At 48.3% G+C, this 25240-nt stretch overlaps 2 protein-coding genes across 3 annotated transcripts; both read right to left on the reverse strand.

Moving 5' to 3' along the window:
• Positions 1–1507: 1507 nt before the first annotated feature.
• Positions 1508–6784, reverse strand: SSTR3 (somatostatin receptor 3). Of its 2 annotated transcripts, none has more exons than XM_008931561.2 (2): positions 6690–6784; positions 1508–3603 (listed from the first exon to the last, which is right to left on the reverse strand). In XM_008931561.2, exon 2 carries the CDS (start codon positions 3553–3555, stop codon positions 2350–2352), a length of 1206 nt encoding a protein of 401 aa, XP_008929809.1. In that variant the 5' UTR covers positions 3556–3603; positions 6690–6784; the 3' UTR covers positions 1508–2349. The 2 variants fall into 2 exon arrangements, with proteins under 2 accessions (XP_008929809.1, XP_017935693.1); XM_018080204.1 differs by lacking the exon at positions 6690–6784 and adding an exon at positions 4397–4950.
• A 2861-nt stretch (positions 6785–9645) lies between these two features.
• Positions 9646–18830, reverse strand: RAC2 (Rac family small GTPase 2). Its single transcript, XM_008931560.2, has 7 exons — positions 18618–18830; positions 15628–15699; positions 14303–14420; positions 12782–12844; positions 11929–12088; positions 10877–11011; positions 9646–10096 (listed from the first exon to the last, which is right to left on the reverse strand). Exons 1-6 carry the CDS (start codon positions 18650–18652, stop codon positions 10881–10883), a joined length of 579 nt encoding a protein of 192 aa, XP_008929808.1. The 5' UTR covers positions 18653–18830; the 3' UTR covers positions 9646–10096; positions 10877–10880.
• Positions 18831–25240: the final 6410 nt, after the last annotated feature.

Consider the following 25240-nt stretch of genomic DNA (forward strand, 5'->3'; position numbering starts at 1 on the left):
TGTATGGTATCACTGGTAGCTCAGCTACTCGGGCTGAGCCTGCAGGCATGAACAGCTTGGTGTTCCAGGCTTAAAGAGGAAACATGAGGATGTAGGTTTCCTCCTTTCTCGTGGAGGTGATGGCAGTACCCGTGGCTGAGCGCACAGCTGAATGTCTTTGGTTGTGTTTGCAGTCCCTTCTCTGCCTTCCTGAGCTAACATGGCTAGGAGATGTCTCTTCTCCTCATGCCCTGTGACAGTCCTTTCCTGAACTCAGGTGTCCTGCACTGCAGTTCCTCTAGTGCCTGCCAGGCCTTCACTTCTCACATTGCCTTTATGTGACTTTGACTCCTGCTTCCTCATAAAGTGGTTCTGTTGCCACCATCCTCAGCTGCTGCAGCTTGTTCTGCTGCCCAGCCCAGGGCTTTTGGCTTCTGTCCAAGCACACCTGTTCCCATGCCACCCCTTCACTTCTCTTGCCTTCTCTCAAATGACCCATGAGACATCTTTCTATCACTCAGCCAACTCTCATAACTGACTCTCCATAGACTACCTCCTCCAACATCTCCTGACCTCAGGGAGACACGTCTCCTTCTGGTGTGTGCCTCCTTCCCATTTCTCAAAATTATTTATAGACAAAAGTGCCCAAATATAACCAAGGGCTCTGGTATGAGGACCATTTTGGTGGCTGTAGCTTAGCAATAGTATTCATGGAGAAGTTAAAGGTGTGGGAGGAATGAAGCCAAAGCAAAGAAGGAGACCTTCATCCCACCCACCCTTGTACATTGCTGCTGTTCTAACCTACATGTTCACATGGACCCACTACAGCTTCCCTCCAACAACCAATGCACAGGAGCAAGCACTGGTCCAACTCAACACACATATTCTCACACTGTTACCCAAGCATTCACATGTGCACACACACTTTCCATAAATACTTGCATGCCTGCAAAACTATACCTGCACTGAAACGTTCCACAATTACATTAACACATTCCCCCATCTGTGTTTGTATACACTTATACACATGCATACCCCCTTATGTATGCCTGTACACATTTACCTACACTACACAGATTAGCATCAGTGCCCAACCCACACACATCTCCCACCAATCTGACTCCTCTGTCTTCCATCCTCTGCAGCCATTCTCAGACATGTACAGTCCAGGGAATAAACTTTTGCATACGACAATCTTTGTGCACATGCAAACATATGAACATCATTTCTTCACCATCCCGAACTAAATACCATTTCCCACAAGATGAATCAGTTCCTAGTATTGCCCAGACTCTCTGCAACCATAGCTCTTACACACTGGAGATCCCCTGACCTCCCTCTGCTTCCTGCCCCCATCCTGTACTGATAGATGCCTTGATCTCTTGTATCAGCCAAACAGTACTCCATACAGAGATCAACTCAACCCAAAGACAATGTATATTCTCAGGAGAGCCGAATCTGTGGCACCCCCCTCCCCTAAACACACAGAATGTTTCTGTCCTGTTGGCCTTTTATGTCCAAAGGCTTTTTTTTTTATTTACAGTAAGGCTTAGGGAGAGGAAAAGGGAAAGGGCATTTCAGCTTGTAAGAAACACTGCCTCTGATTCATGTCGCATTGTCTTTTTCTCTACCTTTGTTACACCTCCCACCGGGGTGCAGAGGCACCAGGAAAACCCTGAAGAATGTGAGATGCAGGAAAGAAATGTTCCATTTTTTTCTCCCAGGTAAGTCCCATCAGCCTGCCCAGAGTCCATGAGAGCCTTAAAAAGAAAGAGGAGGTTTTGAGCAATTAGTAGTCTCCAGCCATGACCAGCATGGGCAGGAAATCTGTCCCCAAGGCATTTTTAAGAGCTAGAGAGGGGTCAGCCATGCATGCAACTGGCTGGTATGTCTTTGCTGCAGACATTTTTCCTCCCTGTTTGTCTTTCAGGGTAAACCACTTCTTGTGTTTGTAAGGAGGATAATCAAGGCACTGGGATGCCTACGTGTAGTATATGCCATTTGGGAACTTCCTTGACATGCTACAATCAGATGGCAGCTGATGCCCTCCACAGCTGAGTCATTTAAGGACAGATCATGCAATCTAGGGCTGATCTTGCTCTCTCTGTATTGTCAGTGCCCAGCACCTCTTCAGCTCCCCCTGGATGCAGTCCATTCTTTATCCAGTACCACATAAACCTCAGGTGTCTTTTCCAAAGCCAAGAAAAATGTCTTGCTTTTTCTACAAGTTCATGGAGCCCTCTTCATCTTTAAAACAGACTCTTGGACTTTAATATGCCTTTGTCTCCCATTGCCTTTGAGGTTGAAAAGCAGATAAGGTGAAGGGGACCTCATGTTCCGATGTCTCTTTCCCCTACACCATCCCTTTCATCACAAATAACTGACATGCAACTTGTTGCTCTTTTCACATCCCACAGGCTGCTCAGGGAGTGGTTTTTGCTCATTGCTCTCTCCTTCTTCACCGCTTAGAGGGCGCTCCTGCCTGCCATTTCCATTCTGGGTGATCTTGCTGATCTCACCCTCTTCCCCTTCATCATTGGTCTTCTCTGGGGGGCCCGCTGGCACCTCCTGGCTCTGGACTCGGCGGGATGGCCTGAAGATGGCCCTCTGGAAGCCCTGCTTGAAGCGGTAGGAGAGGAAGCCATAGATGATAGGATTGGCACAGCTATTGGCATACGGCAGCACCACCACAAGGAAGTAGACACCAAAGAGGGACGGCTCCTCTGGCAGTGGGCAAACAACATTGATTATGTTGAGGACATAGAAGGGGAGCCAGCAAAGGACGAAGACAGCCACAACAGTCACCACCATGCGGGTCACTCTGCGCTCTGAAAGCTTGTGCTTGGAGGACAGAGCCCTCACCCGCCTGCCAGAGGAACGAACCTTCACAACAATCAGAAGATAGCAGAGACAAATCACCAGCAGTGGTCCAAAGAAGCCCAGCGTAGCAGTGTAGATGATGAAGCCAGCTCTCCACACCGAGGCTGGCTCTGGCCACTGGATGTGGCACGTACTCATCCCTAAAGGGACGTCTGAGAAGACAACCACAGGCAGCACCACTATTGAAGACAGCACCCACACCGTTGCACTCACAGCCTTGGCCACTCGTGCTGTCCGCCATTTGGAGGACTTCCCTGGGTGGACCACTGCCAAGTAGCGATCAACACTCATCACCGTCAGGCAGAAGATGCTGGTGAACTGGTTGATGGCATCCACGGCCATCACCAGGCGGCACATGAAAGAACCAAACGGCCAGTAGGAGAGGGCATTTTGGGCAGCCAGGAATGGCAGGCCCAGCATGAAGAGCTCATCAGCTAGGGCCAGGTTCAGGATGTAGACGTTGGTCACTGACTCACTCACTGAGTGCCGCAGGACCACATAAATGACCAGAGAATTTCCAGCCAGCCCCACCACACAGACAATGAGGTAGACCACAGGGATGAGGACACCGCTGACAACTACACCAGGGCTGACAGTAGTGGAGCTGTTGGGGGTGGTGAAGCCTTCCCAGCTGCTAGAGGCATTCCCCTCCTCCGACACTGCCGGTGTGGGGAGGCTGAAAGCAGAAGTGTTCATAGCAGAGGGAGGGCAGGGGGCAGTGTCCTCGCAGGATCAGTTAGCAATCTGGAAATGAGAGGGGGAGAAAAAAACACATTGATACTGGGGACATGACAGCTGAACAAGCCACAGATAAAATCACTACATTAACTGTGTTTTAGATATGGGCAGGCATGGGAAGTCAAGGTGAGTTTGTGGATGCTGGCAGCCACTGGAAAATCTAGGACAATATCAAACCCATCTAGTCCTGTGAGGCACAGTGGGCATGGAGGGACAAACAATGATATGGCTCAGTGTGGGCCAATGGATTGTCTCTCCTACAGAAAGATCCTCTAGGGAAATAACAACAGACTAGGATAAGAGCAAGGAAATTTCTCATTTTCTGCTAATAGCTCCAATAGTGAGGACATGGTCACCAGAGGCCTGATTCTCATTTATGAGTGGCAGGTACCTTAGAAACCAAAGAGGGAAAAGCATCCAGTGACAAAGCCATTCCAGTTCTGACTCTGAGTATCCTCTTGCTTTCTGAAACTCTTTTTGGACTGGCCAGTTTATTGTTGGCTCTACCAGCAGAAGCAAAAGCACCTTCACCCTCAGTAGAGGCTGAAGTCAGCACCTGGGCTGGAGGGTAGCTGTTTTGTGTTATGGCAGTTTGAGAGCAAAGGAAGAGCCAGATTATTTTGAGTATAGTAAGAGGGATCAGTCCAGGTCTCTCTTTATCTCTCTCCCATTTTCTGCCTTATTGTCTCTCTCTCATTCTCTCTCTCTCTCCCTCCCTCTCTCTCTCTCTCTCCCTGCCTCTCTCTTTCCTTCTGCACCCTGCAACACACTGCTAATGACAGAGGCCCTGCCTGCCCACCTGTTTGCAACACCAAAGCAGCGTCCCAGCCCTCCTAATCTGAGGTGCCCAATTGCCCATCACGTCAGGGTTTGGCATGGAAACAGCGCTCGGCTCACTTAGAGAGAGAGCCTTGAGCAAACAAGTTCTCCATTCACCATGAGGTCACTGCTGACACTGGGTGAGAAGCTGCAGGGAGAGAAGAGACAGTTAAGGGACAGACGTGCCTTTTGTGAGGGCTCCAGATATGTGAAATACAGAGCCCAGCACATACTACAGACCAGAGATACCCTGGTAAACCTTATGCAGGGGAGATCTGTGATGCTTTCAGAATCAGTCTAGCTCTGGTAAAATCTTCTGGAGGTGTAGACTGACAGGGTCATCCTCCTGATGAATTAGCTTGTTGGAAGGGAGGATGACTTAGTAGTAGGGAACAAGGACCCTGAGGTTCACCTTTACGCATCTCAACAAATCTCCTAGGACTCTGAAGCTCTTTTTCTATTGAAATTAAAACTGGGAATCTCAAAGGAAAGGAATCCCAATCTTAACTACATTCAGGAGGCCAGAAACACTCCAAAGACTATTCTCCCAAATGTGTTGGCATCACAACTTCCTTCACAAATGTCTTAATATTACAGCTTTTATTCTGTTTTTTTGTAGATGTCATCCCAAGTTCTGGAAACACTGGGGGAGACCTGAGCTTTAGATGGATATCAGACAAGCAAACCCAACAAACTCCACAGATGTATCCAATCTTATACTGAAGGAACCTCATCTGGTAGGCCCCATAAAAACAGTTGGGCAACTATGTCTTAAGGCCATTTCTACAGGCTATTGCATGAATGTTTCCTGCTTTGAAGCATTTGAGCTTTGGAGGACTGGAATTGTTTAAATTTTCTTTATTTGCAGGTGCCTTGGGCTGTGACACACTGTCCTGATAGCAGCCCATCTACTGAGGTCCTGCAGCACTGGATTGTCCCACACATCATGAGTGGCTGTAATGAATGGGCAGAGTAGAAAGTGGTTTGAAACTCTAAACTGAGGGGTCTTTCCTCTGATATTTTTTCCAATGCTGTTCTAGTGACACAAATCACTTGTTGGAGGAAAAAGGAGGGCAATGGCTGCTCTAGGTACAAAGATCCCTGAAAAGGGTGGCAGAGGCCAGAACAGTATGTTCATAAAAAGATGGTCCTCTAAAAGGTGAGGACGTAGTTAGGAATTCCTTTGGATATTCCTCCTGCATGCAAATGAATTAAAAAAAAAAGCCAAACATTTGAAAAGAGAGCCCTCCAAATACCAAATGGGGATAAAGATTCTGATGCTGGGGCTAAAGAGCATTTGGAGAAGTATCTGGGGTCCAGACCTCGAAGCTTGTTGTTCAGGCTGTGGTTTAGCAATAAAGTAAACCCAGCTTCAGGGCCCCAGAAAACCTATCAAAAATGATAGGGCATGCAGCAAAACCCATGGATTTTCTATAAACTCAATTTTCCTGCTCAGAGAGATGCAGTGAAGAAACTTTAAGCAGATATGGTCTGTCTCTGCCGTTCTAACTTAACTTTGTTAAGTACTTAACTTTGTTAAGTACTATGCACCAGCTCAAACACCATGTCATCCATTCTGGATAGTTTGACAGAACAATCACTGGATACCGGTGCCTCATCTATCTTAGATCTACTCTGCTGGCTGCTTTGGCAGCACATAGCATAGGTAGGAATTGGGGAGGAACCTTGGCCTCAGACTGATAGTGTTTTGGCATCCACTTGGAGTCTGTCCCTTATGTGGACAGCACCTGTTGCAAGAGGCTTGGGATCTGCTAACAGGTGCTACCAGAATGTACCTGGCTCATGCAGCCGGAGAGCAGAAGGAAGGCAGAGAGGTAGGAAGAGATGATAAATTGGTGCTATTGCTTTCTTTAGAAAAAACAAATAAATTACATATATATATTATATATATATATATCTGCATTGACTAAAAGGAGGAGGTGGATGCTCAGAGCTGAGCCTCGACCTGGTTACAATACATGAATAGAAGCTGGGAGGGACCACAGAGACCAATAACCTGCAGCCCCTCTTGTCCCCCTCCCCACCTGTCCCCCCCGGTTTCCCATGGCCCTGCTCCAGCTCAGGACTCCGCCGTCTCACCTTGAGGCTGAGCTGTCTCGTACGGACCAGGCATGGACTGGCAGAGTTGGAGGGTGGGAGCGGGGGGAGATGTCGGCAGGTTTCCTTCTCTGGGACTGCAGAGTTAACTTCTGCGTGGACTCACGCCCACGGGTGTCATCTGGGAAACGCGGGCAGAGCCGCCGGGTACTTACATGTCGTCGGGATGTACATTTTCCTCTGCTTCACCGGGAGAATCCGTGTCATGTTTTTCGCCTTCCCCTTTCTTAAGAGCGGTAGAGCAGAGCGGTCCCGGAGGGAACGCGCCCACCGTGCTCTACCGGAGACGCGAGTCTTATCTTTCCAGCGCTTGCCCATTCGCCCAGCTCGTTGGCTGGCTTGGAGCGGCCCCGGCCGTGCCCGCGGCGCGGCGGCGGGTTTGCGCGGATCCCTCAGCCCCACCGCCGGAGGGGTCTGTCCCCTCGCTGCCCCGCCATCTGGGGGCTCGGGCAGAGGCGAGCGGGCGGCGGACGGGGGACGGGTGCCGGCAGCCAATGGGCGCCACGCACGGAAACACCGGCAGGAGAAGGAGGAGAAGGAGGGGATGGACGACAGGGCAGGAGAACGAGGAGCGGGAGGAGACACCGGGATGGAGAATAGAAGGAGGAGAGAGAGGTGCAAGGAGAGGGGCAAAAGGATAGAGGAGCGTGGAAGACGGGGAGGATGAAGGAATGAGGAGTGCGGTAAAAGAAGCTGAAGACAGTGTAGGGGAGAGGGAGAGGAAGAAGAGGGATAGAGAGAGCAGCTATGTGGTGGGAGAGTGGTGTGCAGTAGGGGGTGACTTGACTCGGCTTCCCTAGGCAGGCACCCAGGAGACAGCCTCCCTGTTCTGAGGGTCGTGCAAGCAGGACTCATGTTGCTCAGAGCTGCAGGGACACGGCAAAACCTTCTGGCTGGCAAGATGCTCAGAAATCGAGGTAGATGTTAAGCACACAAACCCTTGTCCCTTCTATTCTGCCCTATGAGCATCTCCAGATGGATGGAGATGAGGGCAGACGGCCAAATAGGGGGCTGTATGTTTCAACTCCTTCCCTTATCTGACTCCATGAACAATCTCTTGTCTTTTGCACTTTCATTGGGAAAATGCACTAGTTCAACAGCCCTGAACTCTCCTACTAGATTTCATCTCTGCTAGAACATGTAGACCCAGAAGAAATGGGTCTAGAAAGAAAATTAATCTCCTTTGTTTGAGCAGTTCTCCCAGGAAGGACATGAGGATTTTCCCATTCCATTCCCTGCACAAAGGCCTTTCCTGTCATTCTCACCTCCTTCCCGGCCCTGCAGCCAACATCAGTGACTGTTCGTGCAGTCACCCACTTCTTGACATTTGGCAGTGCTGTTGCAAGCATTTGAGGCCCCTAGGGCCAATTCCAGTCTTAACAGAAGAAGGCAGTATCTCTGCGAGCAGAACATAGCCAGGGTTTAATCTGGCATTCCAAATCTATTTGAGCAACTTTATGTTCAGCCAGTGTTGATCATAGGTGAGCTGATGAAGGCAGTACAGGACTTCAAAGCTGTCAGGCTGCCTTAGGCCGGAACTTCACCACAATGCTGTCTGGAGACACACAAGAGATATGACGCCTCATTGTGGAAAAAATGGCATGGGTAGCACCCAGAGGTTTTCTTTGCCATGGCAGAGCAGGTATCTGTAGCACCATGCAGGAGCCCCTCAGTTCCTATCTTAGAAGAAACAGAGCCAAACAACAGCAGAGCTCTACGAAGGCCTGCTAACCCTTGCAGGACTTGCTAGCGTAAGCACAGTCACAGGATCACAAATTCCAGGTCTCCAGATCACTTTCCCAGTGCTCCAAGTCCTGCCCCATTCTCAGCTCTAACAGGGTTGTGCAAACTGCTTAAATTTTGTTGGGGTGAGAGCTCAGCCTGTGCACCTCCACAGGTAGGAAGATACATAAATTTTGTTTCACGCACATGGTCAGTATTGCTGTTTGTGGGGACGAGGCAGATTGAGAAGGTAAAAGCCAAGGCTTGAAAACTAGAGAGAAAGTAATAAACCACTGGGAATACATTGGTTTGAGCAATGCTTAGAATTTTTAAAGGAGATTAGATCCCATTCTCAAGGGCTTTGTGTCCCTTGCCCTTCCACAGGTATATGCCCATACCAGAGACTTAATTTTTGTGCATCTGGACTTACGCTGACATAATTTACATTACCTTTGGATGGGCCCTGAGCAATTCATCCAGCAGCCCATGTGCAATGCAGATATTTGTGGGACTTACTGCCACAGGATGCCCTCCAGGGTTGCTCTGGACTTTATCAGTAGGCAATGTGTCACATCACTGAGTTAACTGCCTTATTTAGATCCAACCATGAATTGAAATTGCAGAAATTTCCCTGGCAGCAGGGTACCTCGGGGGCTTCACTGTGGTGGTTGTAGCTGGCACTACCCATGCACCTCCTCAGTGCAGGAAGCAGCCTGTGAAGCTCAGAAGTGTTGCTGCATCCAGGAATGATAACCTGGCCCAACTCCATAGTTTCTCTGTGCCCTCCTAAGACTGCAGGATTTTGCAGTGCCAATCATTGCACCCTGAGCCCTCCTCCCTCCTGCAAGCAGTGGCAGTGGCAGCCACCCTGTAACACTTACTCTCAAGTCCCTGCAATGCATCAGGAAGGCAGGTGCTCACAGCTGCCAGATCCATAGTACCTCTGGGACCACTCTCTTCAGCTTAATTTTAGTGTCTTGGAGGCAATTTGTCTGGACTGGTGACTCATTCCTCCCTCTTTAATTTTTTTCCCTGCCCTCCCCCTCCCTATTCTCTTTCTGACTGTGCCTAGCAGTATGCGTGAATGCTAGTACTGATATGACTCCTTGGGATGTGAGCTTAGGAAGATTAATGCAGCAGTGTTTTGGTGAAAGGATGTCCACAGCAACCTGCAGGGGCAGTCCTCGCGGAGAGGAATCTGGGTCCGGGTGTCCCATCCCAAAGCCTGCACCCCATCCTCTGTGGATCTTGGAGGGGAGACAACTCTTCCTTTGGACACATGGAGACTGAGAAGAGGATAGGCAAAAGCAAAGATGTAATCACCCCACTGCACACAATATTTGCACTTTACTGAGGAACGCAGGGGGCTCAGCTGAGAACTTAGCAACTTGGTGCATGAATCATGCTGTGTCTCTTCATCGAATAGTGGCTGGGGCTCATGAAGCTCAGTGTGGTTCTGCCTGGCTTGTTGTTGCTGAAGGAGGGGCACAGCTGGTAGGTGCCTCCACCCAGCTGTCCCATTGCTCACTGCTTCAGGGCTGTCCCCCCCCCATGGTGCAACACTTCGCAGACATAGCAAGAATATGGTCTGTTTATTGGGTCTTATTCACTATGCTGTAACCTCAGGGGCCCAGGAAGAAGGGCAGGAGCAGGTAGGGTGAGGTGAGTGTGGGGAAGTTGTGCAAACTAACACACCAGTGCTACAGACCCACAACAGTCTTTCAAGCTGGCAGAAGTAAAAAAAGCACAATGACCGCCACAAGGTGCTGAGCTCTGGGAAGCTGGAGCCGTCACTCTCCTGTGTGCTGGGCAGCACCTGAGGTCAGGATGGGGCCAGGATCTATAGCCAAAAACACAACAGACCTCCTAATACCAGCTCAACTATTTTCCTGCCCTCCCTCCCTCCCTCTGCCCTGGTGAGGGTGGGAGTATGAAGGGGCGGGGTCCCAATTAGGAAGCTCCCACTCTTCTCTCCCATCAAGTTTGGCCAGCTTTGCCTCTCATGCTGAAGCCTCTCTCCTCCCTCTGTTGACTTGAGCTGAAGTGGAAGGGCAATTAGGGACAATATGAGGAGTAAAGGAGTTCTGGAGGAAAAGCTGCTGCCTGCCAATGAACGGCAACACAATAACCCCCTTGAGGTGAGCGGGGCTTGGTAAGAGGAAGGGCCATTGGGCAGCTGCCATGAATACAGAACAGATTTTTCTTTTTTTTTAATTATTTCTCCTTTTTTTTTTCCATTCCTCTAGACAAAGGCTACGGCTTCGTAGCTCTCAGAGCAGGTCATGCCCAGGGCAGCCTGGATGTAGTTCCCTCTGTGGTAGAAGGACAGACAGTTCTTGTCTGTGAGGACAAATGTGGAAAATCCTAGGCAGCCCTGCACCAGGAGATGGGAGCAAACTTGCCCATAGTCAAACAGAAAGGAGGGGGAAGTTGTTTTGGGGTCCATCATCCTATGTCCTGTCCTTTCCCCAAGCAGGACTGCTGTCTGCCTCTCTCTCTTTGAGGATGACCCATTCCACCAGGCTCAGCAGGTCACAGGAACCCAGCAGCCCTGACCATCTAGGTCCAGGAACAGGAAAGTGTCACTGGTGTCACTCCCTGGAATCCCTGTCAGACTTACTTGCTTAGAGGAGGCTGCATGCGCGTTTCTTTGTCCGGGTGGGCTGTGGACAGAGGACTGCTCGGATGGCCTCATCGAACACCGTCTTGAGGCCGCGCTGCGTCAAAGCCGAGCACTCGAGGTATTTCACAGAGTCTGTTGGGAGGAAGCCGGGTGTTGTAATGGGGAGGAAGGGAGCTGGGGTAGGCAGTGGGGTACCCAGGTTTCTGTTGCTTGTGCTAGAAAGCAAGGCACCCGCCTCTTGCCCGAATTGAATAAATATATGTCAAGTGATCAAGGACATTACTCATTGTCAGGACACACTTCGCTCACTCACAGTCTTTTCTTTAGGGCAAACCTTGTCAGCTGTACAAGACCAAGGTTTCCCTATTCTCCACCTTTGTAGCCAGGGCAGAGCCATTGTCTGGCTATGTTATCCTGGCCAGACATCCCCTCTGCTGAACTCCTGATTGAAAACTTCTCTCTTAAACTGTTTCCCACCCTCTCTCCTACCTCTGTGTGCCACCTCTGAGAAGAGAGGAGCAGGCATTTATGCATGTTCTGAGGTATAGAGGGGAGCTGATGCCCCTGAGCTGAATGGTAGCTCATACCTGGGGCTGCATGTATAAGCCCCAGAAGAACAGAAGCAGAGAGGGGAAGTTGCAGTTGCAACTCTTCCTGAGATGCTAAAAACTTCACTCTTCTACCTCTTTCCGGATGTAGAGGAGAGGCCTCTGCCCACAAGGCAGCTGTGGCTTTCACAGAAAAATATTGTCCCAGATAGAAGTAGCAGAGTAAAAGGGGAGGGGAATGTAAAAGTGTGTATTTGTGTGTGTATGTGGAGGATGGTGACCAGAGAGAACATTGCCAGACTGAGTCTTCCTCAATAAGCAGATGTTCTTCCTGATTCTCCCAAAATACATTTTGTCCCATGACCTTTGATGTGTCTCCCGGTGTCTCTCAGAGATTCCACTGTGAGATACCTCTACAAAAGCTTTAGTAGGTTGAGGGGAAGCCCTTATCTTCTGTCTCTCTCCTTTCAGTAGGTTCAAGATGTTTCCCCAAACACGTACCAATTTCCTTGGCCAGAGCAAGGCCCTGAGGATATGTAATGGGGGATAGCTTCTTCTCCTTCAGCTTCTCAATGGTGTCCTTGTCATCACGAAGATCCAGCTTTGTGCCCACAAGGATGATGGGAGTGCTAGGGCAGTGGTGCCGCACCTCGGGGAACCACTATCAGTGGAGCAAAATAGCAAAGATGTGAGAAGAGGTCATACATATGGGCATGCACAAGGGAAACAAAGAGGCACTCCAGAAAAAATGTCAGCAAGACAGCTAACAGCCTGTCCTTCCTCACATATATTGTTGGACCTTAAAACCTGGTCCAGGCCACTCCCTATTGCTGAATCCTCAGGCAAAACCTGACATGGAGCTCAAATTTTGTTAAGCAGAAGCAAAATCTGCTCTCTACCCTTCAACCTCCCATCCAGGAGGAACCTGAAAGTGGTAGGAAGGAGATACTGCTGTTCTCCTCTTCATTAGTCTCTCCCTTACTCCCTCACTTCTCATCTAAAGGCTGTGGGTACCTGCTTCTCATACCCTATAGACTGATCCTGCATGTCTGTGCTTTGACAGTCTTGGCTGAAAGATGCCATCAGAATATAAGTCTGTGGTCTGACAGCAAAACAGCCCAGCAAGATGAATACTAGCCCATTAGTAGGATTGGCCACCTTCTTTGAGGTGAACCAGAAAAGGCATCTGAAGGAGGCCGATATTTTAGTTCCTCCTGACCCACAGAAAAAAAGATATGACCACTTTAAACCTAGACGTCCTATTGGTAGTCTCTTCCCACAGTCACTGTCTTTGCAAGACCACCACCAACCTCATCCCCCTTGCCCCCTGATGGACCAGGATACTTTGTCTCACCTTAGCACGGACGTTTTCATAAGATGCCGGGCTGACAAGGGAGAAACAGATCAGGAAGACATCCTGTAGGCATACAACCATGGTGCAGTTAGGATGAGAGCATGGGATGGCATGAGGAGTCAGGGAGGGAAGAGAAGATCTGTGTGGGAAGCACACTCTCTCTGCAGCAGAGGGTCATGCCAGGGGAAGCTGTCTCTCACAATGTAACACAGTCCTAGTCCTGACTGCTGCTTCTTGCTGCTGGAGGAGAGAAGGATGTTTGCTCCCATGACTCATGGTAACCATAGCCACCACTATCAGAAGAGCCAAATGGTCAGCTATGAGGATGGGGTTTTTGTGGTTGGCACACTCATCCTCATGGGAAATGGCCTGACAGCGTCCTGCTCATTTCTCACAGAACACGAGAGAGCTTTCAGGCCAAAATAATATTTTGCCTACAGTTGAGACAGAGCTAGGCTCAATCCAAAAAGTGCACATGCAGGACTCAGATGAGATGGAGTTTCAGTTCTCCAGGTAAGAGATACATGGCATGGCATGGCAGAGTTTAGACTTCCATTATAACCAAACCAAACCAAACAAAACCAGCTCATCAAGGTAATAATTATTTCATCCAGCTTCACCTAGCTGGAACAGTGGTGTCAGACCCACCTATCCATTTCCATATTTCTAGAACCATAAGAGACAACAACCTAGGAGAACCATTCCCCCACCTTCCCTTGAGATGCATCCTAGAGCAGGTGCGAGCATGTTGTTAACTATGCCTGCTTGTACTGACTGCAGAAAGCAGCTTAAGCAAACAGCTTATTCCTGGTTTCTGATTTTTAGGTGACTGAACCTAGCCCAAACAAATAGTGGCCTCAATTGCTAACCTTTTCAATTGCAGTGGCAACCTTCAGACCAGCACCTGATGCAGCAGGGTCTTTCTGAGCTTGCTAACTGACTACTTGAAACAACATTCTCTAGGGAAGATGATCTTTAAACCCTGAAATCACTCTGTCGGTGTGATGAAAAAATGGTGAACACAGTATCTGAGGCATCCATTTGTTCTGCTCCAGGCATTAGCAGATCAAACAGGTGTCCACACATCAGATATCTTTTAAAAGGCAGAATCCAGAATAGTGGGTTCACAAAAATGTGAGAAGATCCTGCCTCAGCTCCTAAATTCCTCAAGCCACTCTAACTTTACAAAAGGAGATTTTTTTTTACCAGGCCTGTGTAAGGCATCTGCCCCACACTGAAATCAGTGTCAGCTGGCTTCAAAAGGATGTCTCGCTTTGAATGTCTCGCTTTTCTTGCTCAGTTATACCAGTAATGGAAGTTTAGATAAAGGCTCCAAAATATCCTTAGCTGCCTTTTAACTTTTGGGTTTCAAGGCACTTGTATATCAATAGAGATATTCTCAGAAAAATGCAGAGATAGTAACAGTCCTGTCACTGTTTCATGGGACGTGTTGTTTTTTGCAGTGAGGAATGGAGGTGTGTCTGAGGGAGGAAGGCAGGAGGGGCATGGAGTGTGACCCACCGTCTGCGGGTAAGAGAGTGGCCTCAGCCTGTCATAGTCTTCTTGTCCAGCAGTATCCCATAGTCCCAGATTTACAGGCTTGCTGTCAACCATCACGTTGGCAGAATAGTTATCAAACCTGAAATTCAGAGACGTAGACCATGAAACAGGAGAAGAGGGAGCCCTTCCAGTAGTGTAGGTGGGGTTCACTAGATACATTCAGGAGCAAAGGGTAGAGATTCCTCTTCTCAGCTCACCTGAGTGATGCTGTGAGCCTCCCTCTTATGGATTTCCCACTCAGCATCAACCTTCTCCCTATCATTCAGCTGTCCTGGACAGGTCCTTGGCTGCAGCTCCACCTTTGATACCTTACATGCAGATCCACAAACCCTTTCATTTGCCCTTTCTTTCCCTGATATCCTTCCCACAACTATGTCTACCCTTGCACCAAGCCCCTATCTTTTTTTTATTCTCTTTTTTTTATGCTTTAAAACCTAGTTTTAAACCTAGTTTAAAAGTGAAGAACTCATGTCTCTGTAGCTCCCCCAGAGCCCTGCACTCCTGAACAGCCCTGCTGGAATTGAGGACAATGTGTCCCCTTACTCTTTGACGACTCAGCTTGAAATATTTGAGAACAGCTGTCAGGATTGCACACTTGGGACTAAAGACTTAATGGGGAAAAAAGGACATTAAAACAATAGAGATGTTCTTAGAAATTTTTATTTCCTGGTCCCTTTGGTGTTTTTTTTTCAGACTAAGGCAAGGGAAACCAGTGATAGGAAGGAACCAGCACAAAGGCCTTGTGAATGTGTTCGTGGTGTATGCTGACATTGTGTTCATGGTGTATGCTGACATTGTAAGGGACATGATTTAGTAGTGGACTTGGCAGTGCTAGGCTAATGGCTGGACTTAGTGATCTTAGAGGTCTTTTCCAACCAAATCAATGACTGCTCTAATGACAGCAAGTGCCTTGTACAAGGAAGGAAGTGGGGACCCTCGTCCATCTAACTGCATTCTCTGGGATCCAGCCCAATTCCTGTAGCCTAGTGCCTGTTTGTTTTGCCTAGCAGGATCCCATCTATTACTTGTAAACTTAGCAAGCAGATAGACCTTGAGTTGGCTTGAGTCTCCCAAATATTCCATTTATACCAGCGTTTTATGAGGTCACTCATGCTGAAAGGTAACAGATCCAAAGTGTAAAGCTCCCTTGCAGGTTTGTCAGACCTTCCTCTACTTGGCATGGAGACAGTGACCAATGGAGCACGCAACAAAGGGTTACTGCACTCCTTTGCATCCTGCTTGCCATGACTCCCACCCACTCCAGGACCTGTTTATGCGTTACTCACACAGTGGGGATGTATTCTCCTGGGAATGCATTAGTGGTGTAGCTGATAAGGAGGCAAGTTTTTCCCACAGCTCTGGAAGAGAAAGAAAAAATAGCAGGAAATTGTTACAGTGCAGGCAGTCTTGCTAGGGTGAGATGGAGATGGGGCAATCCTTCCACACTTCTAAACTAGTCCTGTCAGGTGACCCCTAGAAGCAGAAACACATTCACAGGACCAGACAGCGCGTAACCATAGGTTAGACAACCAGCAGGAAGAAAGACAGGATGTCACCCAGAAATGTTTGTTGTCTTCGAGCATGAAGGCTTGTTTTTACAGTCTACTACAGAGATCACTCAGCTAAAACACATCCACTCTGAGATGGAGGTGAGAGCCTCACATTTTCCAGAGCATGCATAGTGCTGTATACTCACAACCAGGGCTGGTGCACTGATTCAGTGCCATGACAAAGCTGCAGAGCCAGCCTCAGCACTCAGATACAGGCACTCCAGCCTGCTTTTGAAGGTCTTGTGGCCAGGAACTGGTAGCAACTTTTCCTGACGTAGCCATGGCATGTCTCAGCTACAGTAAGCTGCAGCATCACCCACGCAGACAGCTGTAAGCAGCCAGCAAGGTGCCTGTACCCCATGGCTGACAGAGGCTGCTGCTGATGTTTCTGAGCTAAAAGCTGGTGCTTCCTCTCTCCTTAGCCACCTACACACCCATGCTGCAGCAGGGTGGAGCGCGAATAAGCCAGGGTAGCAGCACAATCCAGACCGAGTGAGAGTATTGGTGGGATAAGGAGGAATAAGGCTATGAAGTGGAGGAGGAGTCGTCATGAGCAAGGCGAAGACTGTGGTGAGCAAAAGAATAAGTGAAAAGAAATTGGTAGAAAAAAAAGCAGCCAGGACAGGTGCAGGAAAGAAAATCCTTCTCCTTCTGGGATCCTATTTCTCAAGTTTTTGTGGCCTGGGAAAGCCCTGCCATGTTTCAGCTACAGAACACTTGAGGTGGAGGTAATGAGAGTAACCTGCCTCTGCTAGCACAGCCACCGGATGTGGGAGATGTCTTTCCTGGGGCAAAGGCTGGAATTCTGCTGCTGGGGATGCTGGAACCATCTCACCTGTACCTGCAAAGTCCCTGTCACAGAGCTGCAGCCCTGTCTTTTTGTGTGCCCTTGACAGGCAGGGCTGGTATCTTCACTATGGTCACAAGGCACCTGTCTCAGTCACTGGACTGTGAGGCAGCTGAGGAGAAGCTGAGCTCTTTGGTGTGCTCTGACATTTGTTTCTTCCTCCTGCCACTCCAATTTCTTAGATCCTCCTCTCTCAGTCCCTGCATTTTCCCCAGCTCCATTGCTTCCCTGTTATCACAGAGATATTGAGGGAGGGCCAAGGATGCTTGTTGAAACTTTACAGGTGATATTTCAGGAGATCTATGGGCTTGTGAGTGGATCAGTCATGGAAGAGGGGGAGCTTCTGAATTGGTGTGGTTGAACAGAGAGGAGCACAAAGGGTCAATGAAGGATTGAAGGTTAAAACAGAGCCAAGGTTAGTGACACCTGCAGGTTCCTGTGACTGAACTCAGGGAGTGTTAAGAGGACAGCGATGTGCGATGGAGGGGTCAATGGGGGCACAACAGCTATGAGGCAACATGCAGGTTTAGCTGAGTAATGTGGTTGGTAGGGTTGAGGCAAGAGGGAACAATGGCTGGTATGGCTGGGGGGTAGGTGAGGGGTGGTGAACCAAGAGCTCAGAGCAATGGGGGGATGACTGGACTGCTGTGTTGCAAGATGGTGAAAGGTGTACAGAGAAGCAAAACGATGGGACAGAAGACATTTAAGAGGAACTGAGGTCAGAGGGGTTGAGAGCAGGACATGTTGTGAGGTTAGCCATGATATGAGGGGAATACTGCCTTGAGGGAAGGCTACAGATTTAGCGCAATGTGTGAGGGGCAAACTAGGGGGGTGGGTAACAGGGCAACAGAGAAATGCACAGTGGAGTTGTTCATCCAGCTCTAGTTTGAAGCCTTCAGGGGACTTTTCTTAGAGGTAAAGTTTTTTTATTTGGGGCTCTTTCCTTGTCCCTTCTCCCCATTCCCTTACTCAAGCCCCTGAGAACATGTCTGACATGTACTGTTATGTTTGCAGACGACTTCTTCCCCAGGCGAGTTTTGAAGGAGGAAGTGACTGTGGGGAGCAGGACTGCTGCAAATGTCTCTTCATTTGCTACCTTATAGCTGCCCCAGTTAACAGCCTGGACAGCTTCCAGATGGGAAATGAATTAAGCTACTCCATCCCAAATGTGGACTTTCCTCTCTCCCTTCGTTACATCTATTCATCCCACAGGGCAAGAAGAGGCCCTGTCCACTCCATCCCTCCTGCCCCAAGCGGTGATGACTGTTTCACTTGTTGATGGCTTGGATCAGGCCATTTCCAGGAATCATGGGCAGTGAAGCCACCATGATGTGAAGGCAAGGTTTTGTTACCTCCCACCCCCGAAGTGGCCTGTACTTGTGCCTGTCTCAGTGGAAAGGGCTCCTCCTCCTCGTGCCCACAGAAACTCCTTGCCAACAATCTCCACTATACCTCAATAGAGAGATTATGCACTGAGAAAAGCTGAACACATAGATCCTGGTGGACATCTCATCAGGACCGTAGTGCCATTCCCTCTCCCAGTCATTCCCAGTGAGCAGATGGCTTTCAAGGAAGGAGCCATTCACCTGCAGGACAGCACTTGCACCTCTCAGGTTTTAAATCTGACCCCTACCTACAAGGCTGAATCTGGCAGGAACACCATCACCTCCTGTGCATGGGACAGGATGGCCTTCAAAATGCCCTCTTCCATACTCTCCCCAGAGGAAAGTCCCTTGCCCTGGGGAGGGAGGGGCGAGCAAGTAGTAGCAAGCCTGCAGGAGGTCAGAAGCAAAGTTGGGGAAGTTTCATGAGGCAGACACCTTTTTCTCATGCCCCTTGTCCCCTCCCCACAACCACAGCAAACCCGCAGGGTACCTACCCGTCTCCTACCACGACACACTTGATGGCTTGCATGGCTCTGGACCCGTAGTGGAGGACAGTGCCCGGGGCAAAGGAAAGTCAGGCCGAGGCAAACAGCAGGGAGAGATGGGCAAATGTGGGTATCAGCCCTTGTGCTGCAGTGAATAGCAGGTTGCAAGGAGGGAGGAAGTGGAAGAGGGAACTTTACTCGACAATCACCCTCTGGGCCCTCCTCCCCTCCCACCGCAAGGCAGCTCTGTGGCAGAGGCCGTTAGCTGAAGGCGGAGCAGGCGTGGCTTCATGGCTTCATGGGATGATGACTACTGTAATAATTTTTGTTCTCACACACAACCTCTTCCCATCTCATTGCAGTGAGCGGCTGAGGGCACCAAACTGCTTTTCCAGGGTAGCTGAACAAGGGTTAGAAGTGGGGTGAGAAAGCAGACAGGTGGATTTTTCTCTTCCCTCCTTTATTATCCAAACTTTGGAGGAGATATAAGCAGAGAAGGGCATCTGAAGTGGGAGTAGTGGGGTGATGAGGGCTAATGAAGGTTTTTCAGGTTTTCCCAGGGCCCCTAAGCATCAAGGGCGAAACATCACAAGGAACAATTCCTCTGTGACAGCTGAACAGGGAATTTATGCATCCCCTAGGAAGCAACTGCCTCCATATGGCTGGCTGCTCTATCCCTCCTCTCCTGTGGGGAAAAGGTACTCCCTCACTTTCTCGCCTGCCCAGACTTCTAGTACAAAGAAGCGTTGTGTGAACCTGTGTGTTCACCATGAAGGTGAGCAAATGCATCAAGGGATGCAATTAACTGTTTTCTCTCCCCTGACAGTACCGTGAGAGCCAATACTGGTGGATGAGAGAAGCCCCTGCAAACCAGTCTCTCCTGTCCAACCTTTCCTCTACTCTTGTGCAAAAGCAGCCAGTGAAAACTTCTGCCAGACCCCTCCTTTCTTGTCATAGAATAGTTTGGGTTGGAAGGGACCATTAAAGGCCATCTAATCCAACCTCCTGCAATGAGCAGGGACACCTTCAACTAGATCAGGTTGCTCAGAGTCCTGTCCAACCTGACCTTGAATGTTTCCAGGGATGGGGCATCCACCACTTCTCTGGGCAACTTGTTTCAGTGTTTAACCACCCTCAACATAAAAGAACTTCTTTCTTATATCTAGTCTGAATCTACCCTCTTTTAGTTTAAAACTATAACCTATTGTCCTGTCACTACAGGCCCTACCAAAAAGCCTATACTTGTCTTTCTTATAGGTCCCCTTAGTGTATTGAAAGGCTGCAATAAGGTCTCCCCAGATCTTTCTCTTCTTCAGGCTGAACGACCCCAACTCTCTAAGGCAGTCCTCATTGTCCTCAGAAGATAAAAGATTTGTAGAGCTAATCATCAAGGGAAGCAAGCACGCTAAGAAAGAAGAGACAAAGAGCATAATGATCCCAGGAAGCTCTACCCCTTCCTCTCCCTTATCGAAATAGGGTCTGCCTCCTCTTCCTTCCTTCTCCTCCATGCAACATTAAGCCTGGAAAAGCATGTATGTATGAATATCTGTGTGCTCCAGCCTGAACTGAGGAGTGGATGGGCAGGAGATGCATTTTATAGAAGATAGGGTATGGTGGCACAGAATTAATTAGAATTTCCAGGCTTAGTTGGGAGGCCAGTAAGACCAAGAACAGTGAGTTTGCAGCTGGGATATTCCTGAAGGAAGGATCTCTGAATAAAAGCATTTCTCCAAAGGCTGATGGACTTTGCGCTGCTGCAGCCATGGGAGGCTATTGTGACTGACCTGCTCTGGAGGAGAACTCTCCCATCTGTCACTCAGCACTGGCCACAACCCAGAAATCTTCAACCATGGAATGTTTCCAAGTCTTACAGCTATTTCAGAAGCACAAAGTGACCAACTGTACTAGGTGTTCCCTCTGTGGGGGGTAGGGAAAGGGGCGGAAGGAAACCCAATGACACTTCTGCAAGTGAGAGCAGGAACAGGCCACAGGAATACAGGTCAGAGAAGGATATAAGGGAGAGGGACAAAGGCTGTTACAGAGGGGAGCTGGAAAGGACAAGCAGACACAGAATGTAATGGGCCAGGAGATGGGGACTCAGAAGAGAAGGCAGGTGTATCTGGTTCTAGAGAATGCTACTGGTGGATGGAGAACAACCATTATAACTCCCTGGGCAGTCAGACACATTGAGAGCTCTCTGTGGGAAACATCTGGGTGCCAAGTGAGGGCTCAGGGAGCTGGAGCTGATAGAGTATCTGCAGATTCAAGGAACTCTAGGTTGGGCAGGCAGCCTGGAACAGGCACTCAGCAACTTAACCCCTTTCTTGTAATACTACAGTTGGAATCATCTTCTCCAAAGGAACAGTTCACTTTTCCCCATATATTTGGTCTGAAGGTTTTCAATAAATCTTACGTGTCTGGGGAGAAGCAGGTGGGAAGAAAAGAGAGTGAACACCTGGAGTGAGAAGGATGGCGACTGAGGGGAAAAGAGCTGGGGAGAGCTGAAGAATACATTGAGTCTTACCTGGGAGAGAGTAAGTCATATGACAGTGCTAGGGATGGGATTCAGGCTAACGCAGACTGGATGGAAAACTGACCAGTGGCCCAATAGGACCTGGTGGCAGGGATAAACAAGGACCACTGACCTGCTGAATGCCAGTGTGTGCTTTTGTCCTTGTCTAGCACATGGGCTTATGGGACTGGCAGTGTAGAAGGGACTGGAGAAGAAGAAAACCAGTTAAATTGGTCAGGTGGGAGGGATTGTTCAGGTGAGCCTCATGTCAAAGAAACTGTAAATTCTGCATGGCCGACAATGAGCTGTGGAAGTCCCGGCAAGAACCCATTTCTGGGCAAATTACTTTTGGAAGATGATTCCCTGCAACCACTATGGAATCAGTTCTTGTCCAGTCAGAGGTCTATGCTGGGAATCCTTCCTCCACTGGTGCCTCTGTAGGGGGACGATAGGGATCCACATAAAAACTGCTAGGGTGTTTCTTTCCATTACATTTAAATTATTAAAAATGGTATATTACATTCAAATAGCATATATAGTAATCACTCTGAGAACCACTGGCACCTGCTGCATTAAAATATCTCATTTGTACATGCTGCAGAAAAAAGAAGGAACCTGCAGGAAGGAGGCACATAACCTCAAAATGAGCACATACAGATCAGTTGCTGCTGCTCTGATGTCCTCTTACACCACCAAGAGGTGCTCTTCACATGAGTTTCCTTCTGTATGTGCAGTGGGGCTGAGGGAAGGCAGGCACACATTTAGGGTTTCTTGTTCCCTTCACTGAGTTTGAGGGAGACACTTACAGGAAAGAACTGCTCAGTGAGATAGTTTTACTCTGAGAGACTTCAGGGTCCTGAGCTGGGTCACAAGGGAGGAAATGTATGATACCATTTTTCCCCCCACGAGGACCTAAAGCAGTGAGGATCACTTATATCTCCCTCTCTTTCTCTGGTGTTTTGCTTCCTCAAGGATTACGGGCAAAGGGTAAGAGGGAGTCTTTCAGAAATGGTGTCTGCACATCACAGCCCTGCACAGGAGGGCAGGAACTGAGCAGGAGGCTTGTTCTTCAGCACAGAGTAGCAGGGAGGATTCTTTCATGGAGGAAGCACAAGGCTCATTTCTTTGCACACAAAGCACATGGTCACAGCATGTATTCTCATTACCCTGGATCCTGATAGGATTTATTTGAAGTGAGCTCTTTCTCAGGCAATCCTGAGTGGCCATGAGAACTTTTCTCTGTATGTTGAGCCCCCACCGGGGTAAAGAGCAATTTGCTTCAGCCTGACTGGGCTGCAAACTTGCAATATACCCTTTCTGCACCTTCCCACTTCCCCATTGACACAGCTTCATGCCATCTGTCCCCTGCTTTTAGTTCTTGCTTTGCCACTTCTCTTTTCCAAAATTCCCCCCCCCCCAACTGCTGCAGTTTCTCAGACTGCCACACTTCTTTGAAAAGCCTACCCTAACTTCAGAGCTCAGATCATAACTGAAGTGGGTGATGATGTTCTGCAGTCCCTGTTAGAGAGGTTGCGGAGTTGTTTCATACCAGGTCTGTTTTCTGACATGGCCATACCAAAGGCCTCTCTAGCCAAAATTTATCATGTTAAGGAAAAGCTTAGAAAAAGAATGAAGTTTCCAATCCTGAACACAAACTATTTACATTTACATCCATCATAAGCAAGTCAGCTTGCAAATGGTGTTTACTGAGTTTTGAACCTGTCTTACTCATGGGCTTTTCTGGACACCAGGCCTACTGCAATCAAGGACAGGTGGTCCATTCCTGATACCCTGTGTTATGGAGGCTCCTCTATCTCCAGTGAGTGCTCTCAGCCTTTCTGCTTTGGGACAAAACAGCAGGTCCACTGCCATTCTCCTACCTGGCGCAGTGAAAGCAGTTCCCCTCCTCTACCCCTTCTGTATCTGGGTAAGCAGAAGACCATGGCGCAGACCTTTGGGCATCAAGGTCTTTGTGATCGCTTTTTCACACTTGCATTTCCCTCGATTAAGAAATTGTTCACAAACTCTCTATCATACTGGATTTTTTATGGCTTGGCCCTGTCTGATTCTCTGTACTTCTGCAGGTCCCCAGTGATTCTGATATGGGCTTCCATTCCCACAGACATTTTACTCTCAGACAGTGACAACCCCATCTCACTAATACCAGCCTGCTACAGTAATGGCAATAAATACAGATCAATATCTGACTGTGCATTCTTTCCCACAAGGTGCTTAGCTTATTCAACATTTTTCACCTGCCTGTTGTAGAGCAGAGTAACAGGGACTAGAAATCACATGTGTATATTCTAACCGGAGTGGCAACTTGACTCCCCTGCCTGCTAGCACTCTTTATACATTATGAGATGTTAGATATACTATGTTTTGTAAAACCAGATCTAATACGTATTTTTACTGGTAAGTGATGGTGTCTTCTAGGAAGGCTGCATCAAGGAAGTGAAAAGAAATGTTTAGAGGACTAAGGAAATCTATAGCTACTCTGTTTTACAAGACTAATATTTCCTGAGCTACCAAAGTAAAATATTGTGCTTCCCTTTTACCATTTTATTTCAAAGGCATAAACCTTCAGTCTTGCTGCACTTCCAAGTCCAACAAAAAAATCCCTCTGGCTCTTCATTCGGGTTTATCAGACTCTAAGTGACCCTTCTGTAATCTTTATAAGAGGGGATTTTTTTGCCTGCAGCCTTTCAAAATCATCATTTTTCTACCTTTAAAATAGACTCCAGTCCCCTCCATACCCAACCTGAATGTCAGCATAAACCTCCTGAAGGAGCTATTGAATTTGTACAGACCTGTACTTTGTTTCTGTGTGGATAGTTGTGGGAATACAGTTGACATGTTCAGCACAGAAAAATACAAGGCACTTTGTCACTGTCTTTATCCCCTTGAAAGTATCCCTTTGAAAGTAGTAAGAAATAGTTTTTTTAATTTATTTACAAAATTATTTTAAGCCTGTACAAGGTAGTAGAAAAGTGCGCCCACATTGTTGGTTTGATATTTTCCTTTGTAAACACCAGAACAACAGATATTTCCAGCTCAAATTTGTGTCTCTGTACAGTCTGAGAGCATCTGGGGAGAAAAATTGGTCCCTGGCACAGGAGGCACAGGGAACAGCCTGGAGTATTGATCTGTAGCAGTCTGTCTAATCTGAGTATGCTTGACGAGGTGAGAACTGCTGCACCATTGCACACACACTCACCTTTTGCCTGTATAGCCCCAGCCTGAGATAACCACAGCTGGGAAGGATGTGCAGTGGCAGAAAAAATTACGAGATCTACCCCCAGTCCTGTATCAGAAGTGCTGATTTCCAGAGATCTGTTTCTTCCCGATCCTGTTCCAAACAGCTCATTCATCCCTTCCTTCCTTTCCTTCCTTCTCCCTCATTCTCTCTGTCATTGTATTTTCCTTTGGTTTCACCCCCGCCCATTTTCACTTGAAATAACACGGGCTGTTTTGTAGCCCATTCATAGTCTTTTCATGCCACAACCACAGAACGTGTTACTTACCTTAAGGGTGTTTCCAGACATATTGCTGGCTGGGGTAGTATGGGTATCCACTTGAGTTCACTACAGATCCATATTGCTGGTCTGGGATGCTCAAGCAGACTGATCTCTCACCTGGTTCTAGGTTTCCTCAAGAGAGGAACTGGTTGTTTTTCTCCAGGGTAAGCCTGGATTCAAACTAGTTTTTCCACCATGTGAATCAGTGGGGAACTAAGGACCTGGAAAGGGAGACATACTTAAACCCTACACTTTGGAAAGAATGGGAAATGCTCTAGGCTTAGCTTAGTTTTATGATCCTATCTCTGTTGTATACCTTCATGAGAAAACATCTCACAGGTGTTTCATTTTTACATGAAATAGACTTATGCAGTTTTTTAACTGTATGTTTCCCATTCAGACTCCTCTGGCTGAAATAACTGAAAACATTTAAAGGGCATCAAGGCCGGCCACTGTTACCAGCAAGGCTACCAGAACAGGGGAATGCAAGTAGTGGAAGTGATCGTCGAACTGAAATGGTAGTAAGGTCTCAAACAGGGCAGTCAGACATTTCAACAGGCAGGCAGGAAAAGCTGTGAGAAGGAAGCATCAAGGAGCTGGAA

The sequence above is a fragment of the Manacus vitellinus genome, unplaced genomic scaffold (genome assembly GCF_001715985.3).
Source record: "Manacus vitellinus isolate BGI_N305 unplaced genomic scaffold, ASM171598v3 scaffold_5_pilon, whole genome shotgun sequence".
NCBI classification, from domain to species: Eukaryota; Metazoa; Chordata; class Aves; order Passeriformes; family Pipridae; genus Manacus; species Manacus vitellinus.

Coding starts and splice junctions, on each gene's coding strand:
- SSTR3 (XM_008931561.2), bottom strand. CDS start 3,555: ATGAACACTTCTGCTTTCAGCCTCCCCACACCGGCAGTGTCGGAGGAG.
- RAC2 (XM_008931560.2), bottom strand. CDS start 18,652: ATGCAAGCCATCAAGTGTGTCGTGGTAGGAGACGG. Junction 14,421..15,627: donor GGAGAATACATCCCCACTGT/GTGAGTAACGCA, acceptor TCTGAATTTCAG/GTTTGATAACTATTCTGCCA. Junction 12,089..12,781: donor ATGAAAACGTCCGTGCTAAG/GTGAGACAAAGT, acceptor CTCCACTGATAG/TGGTTCCCCGAGGTGCGGCA.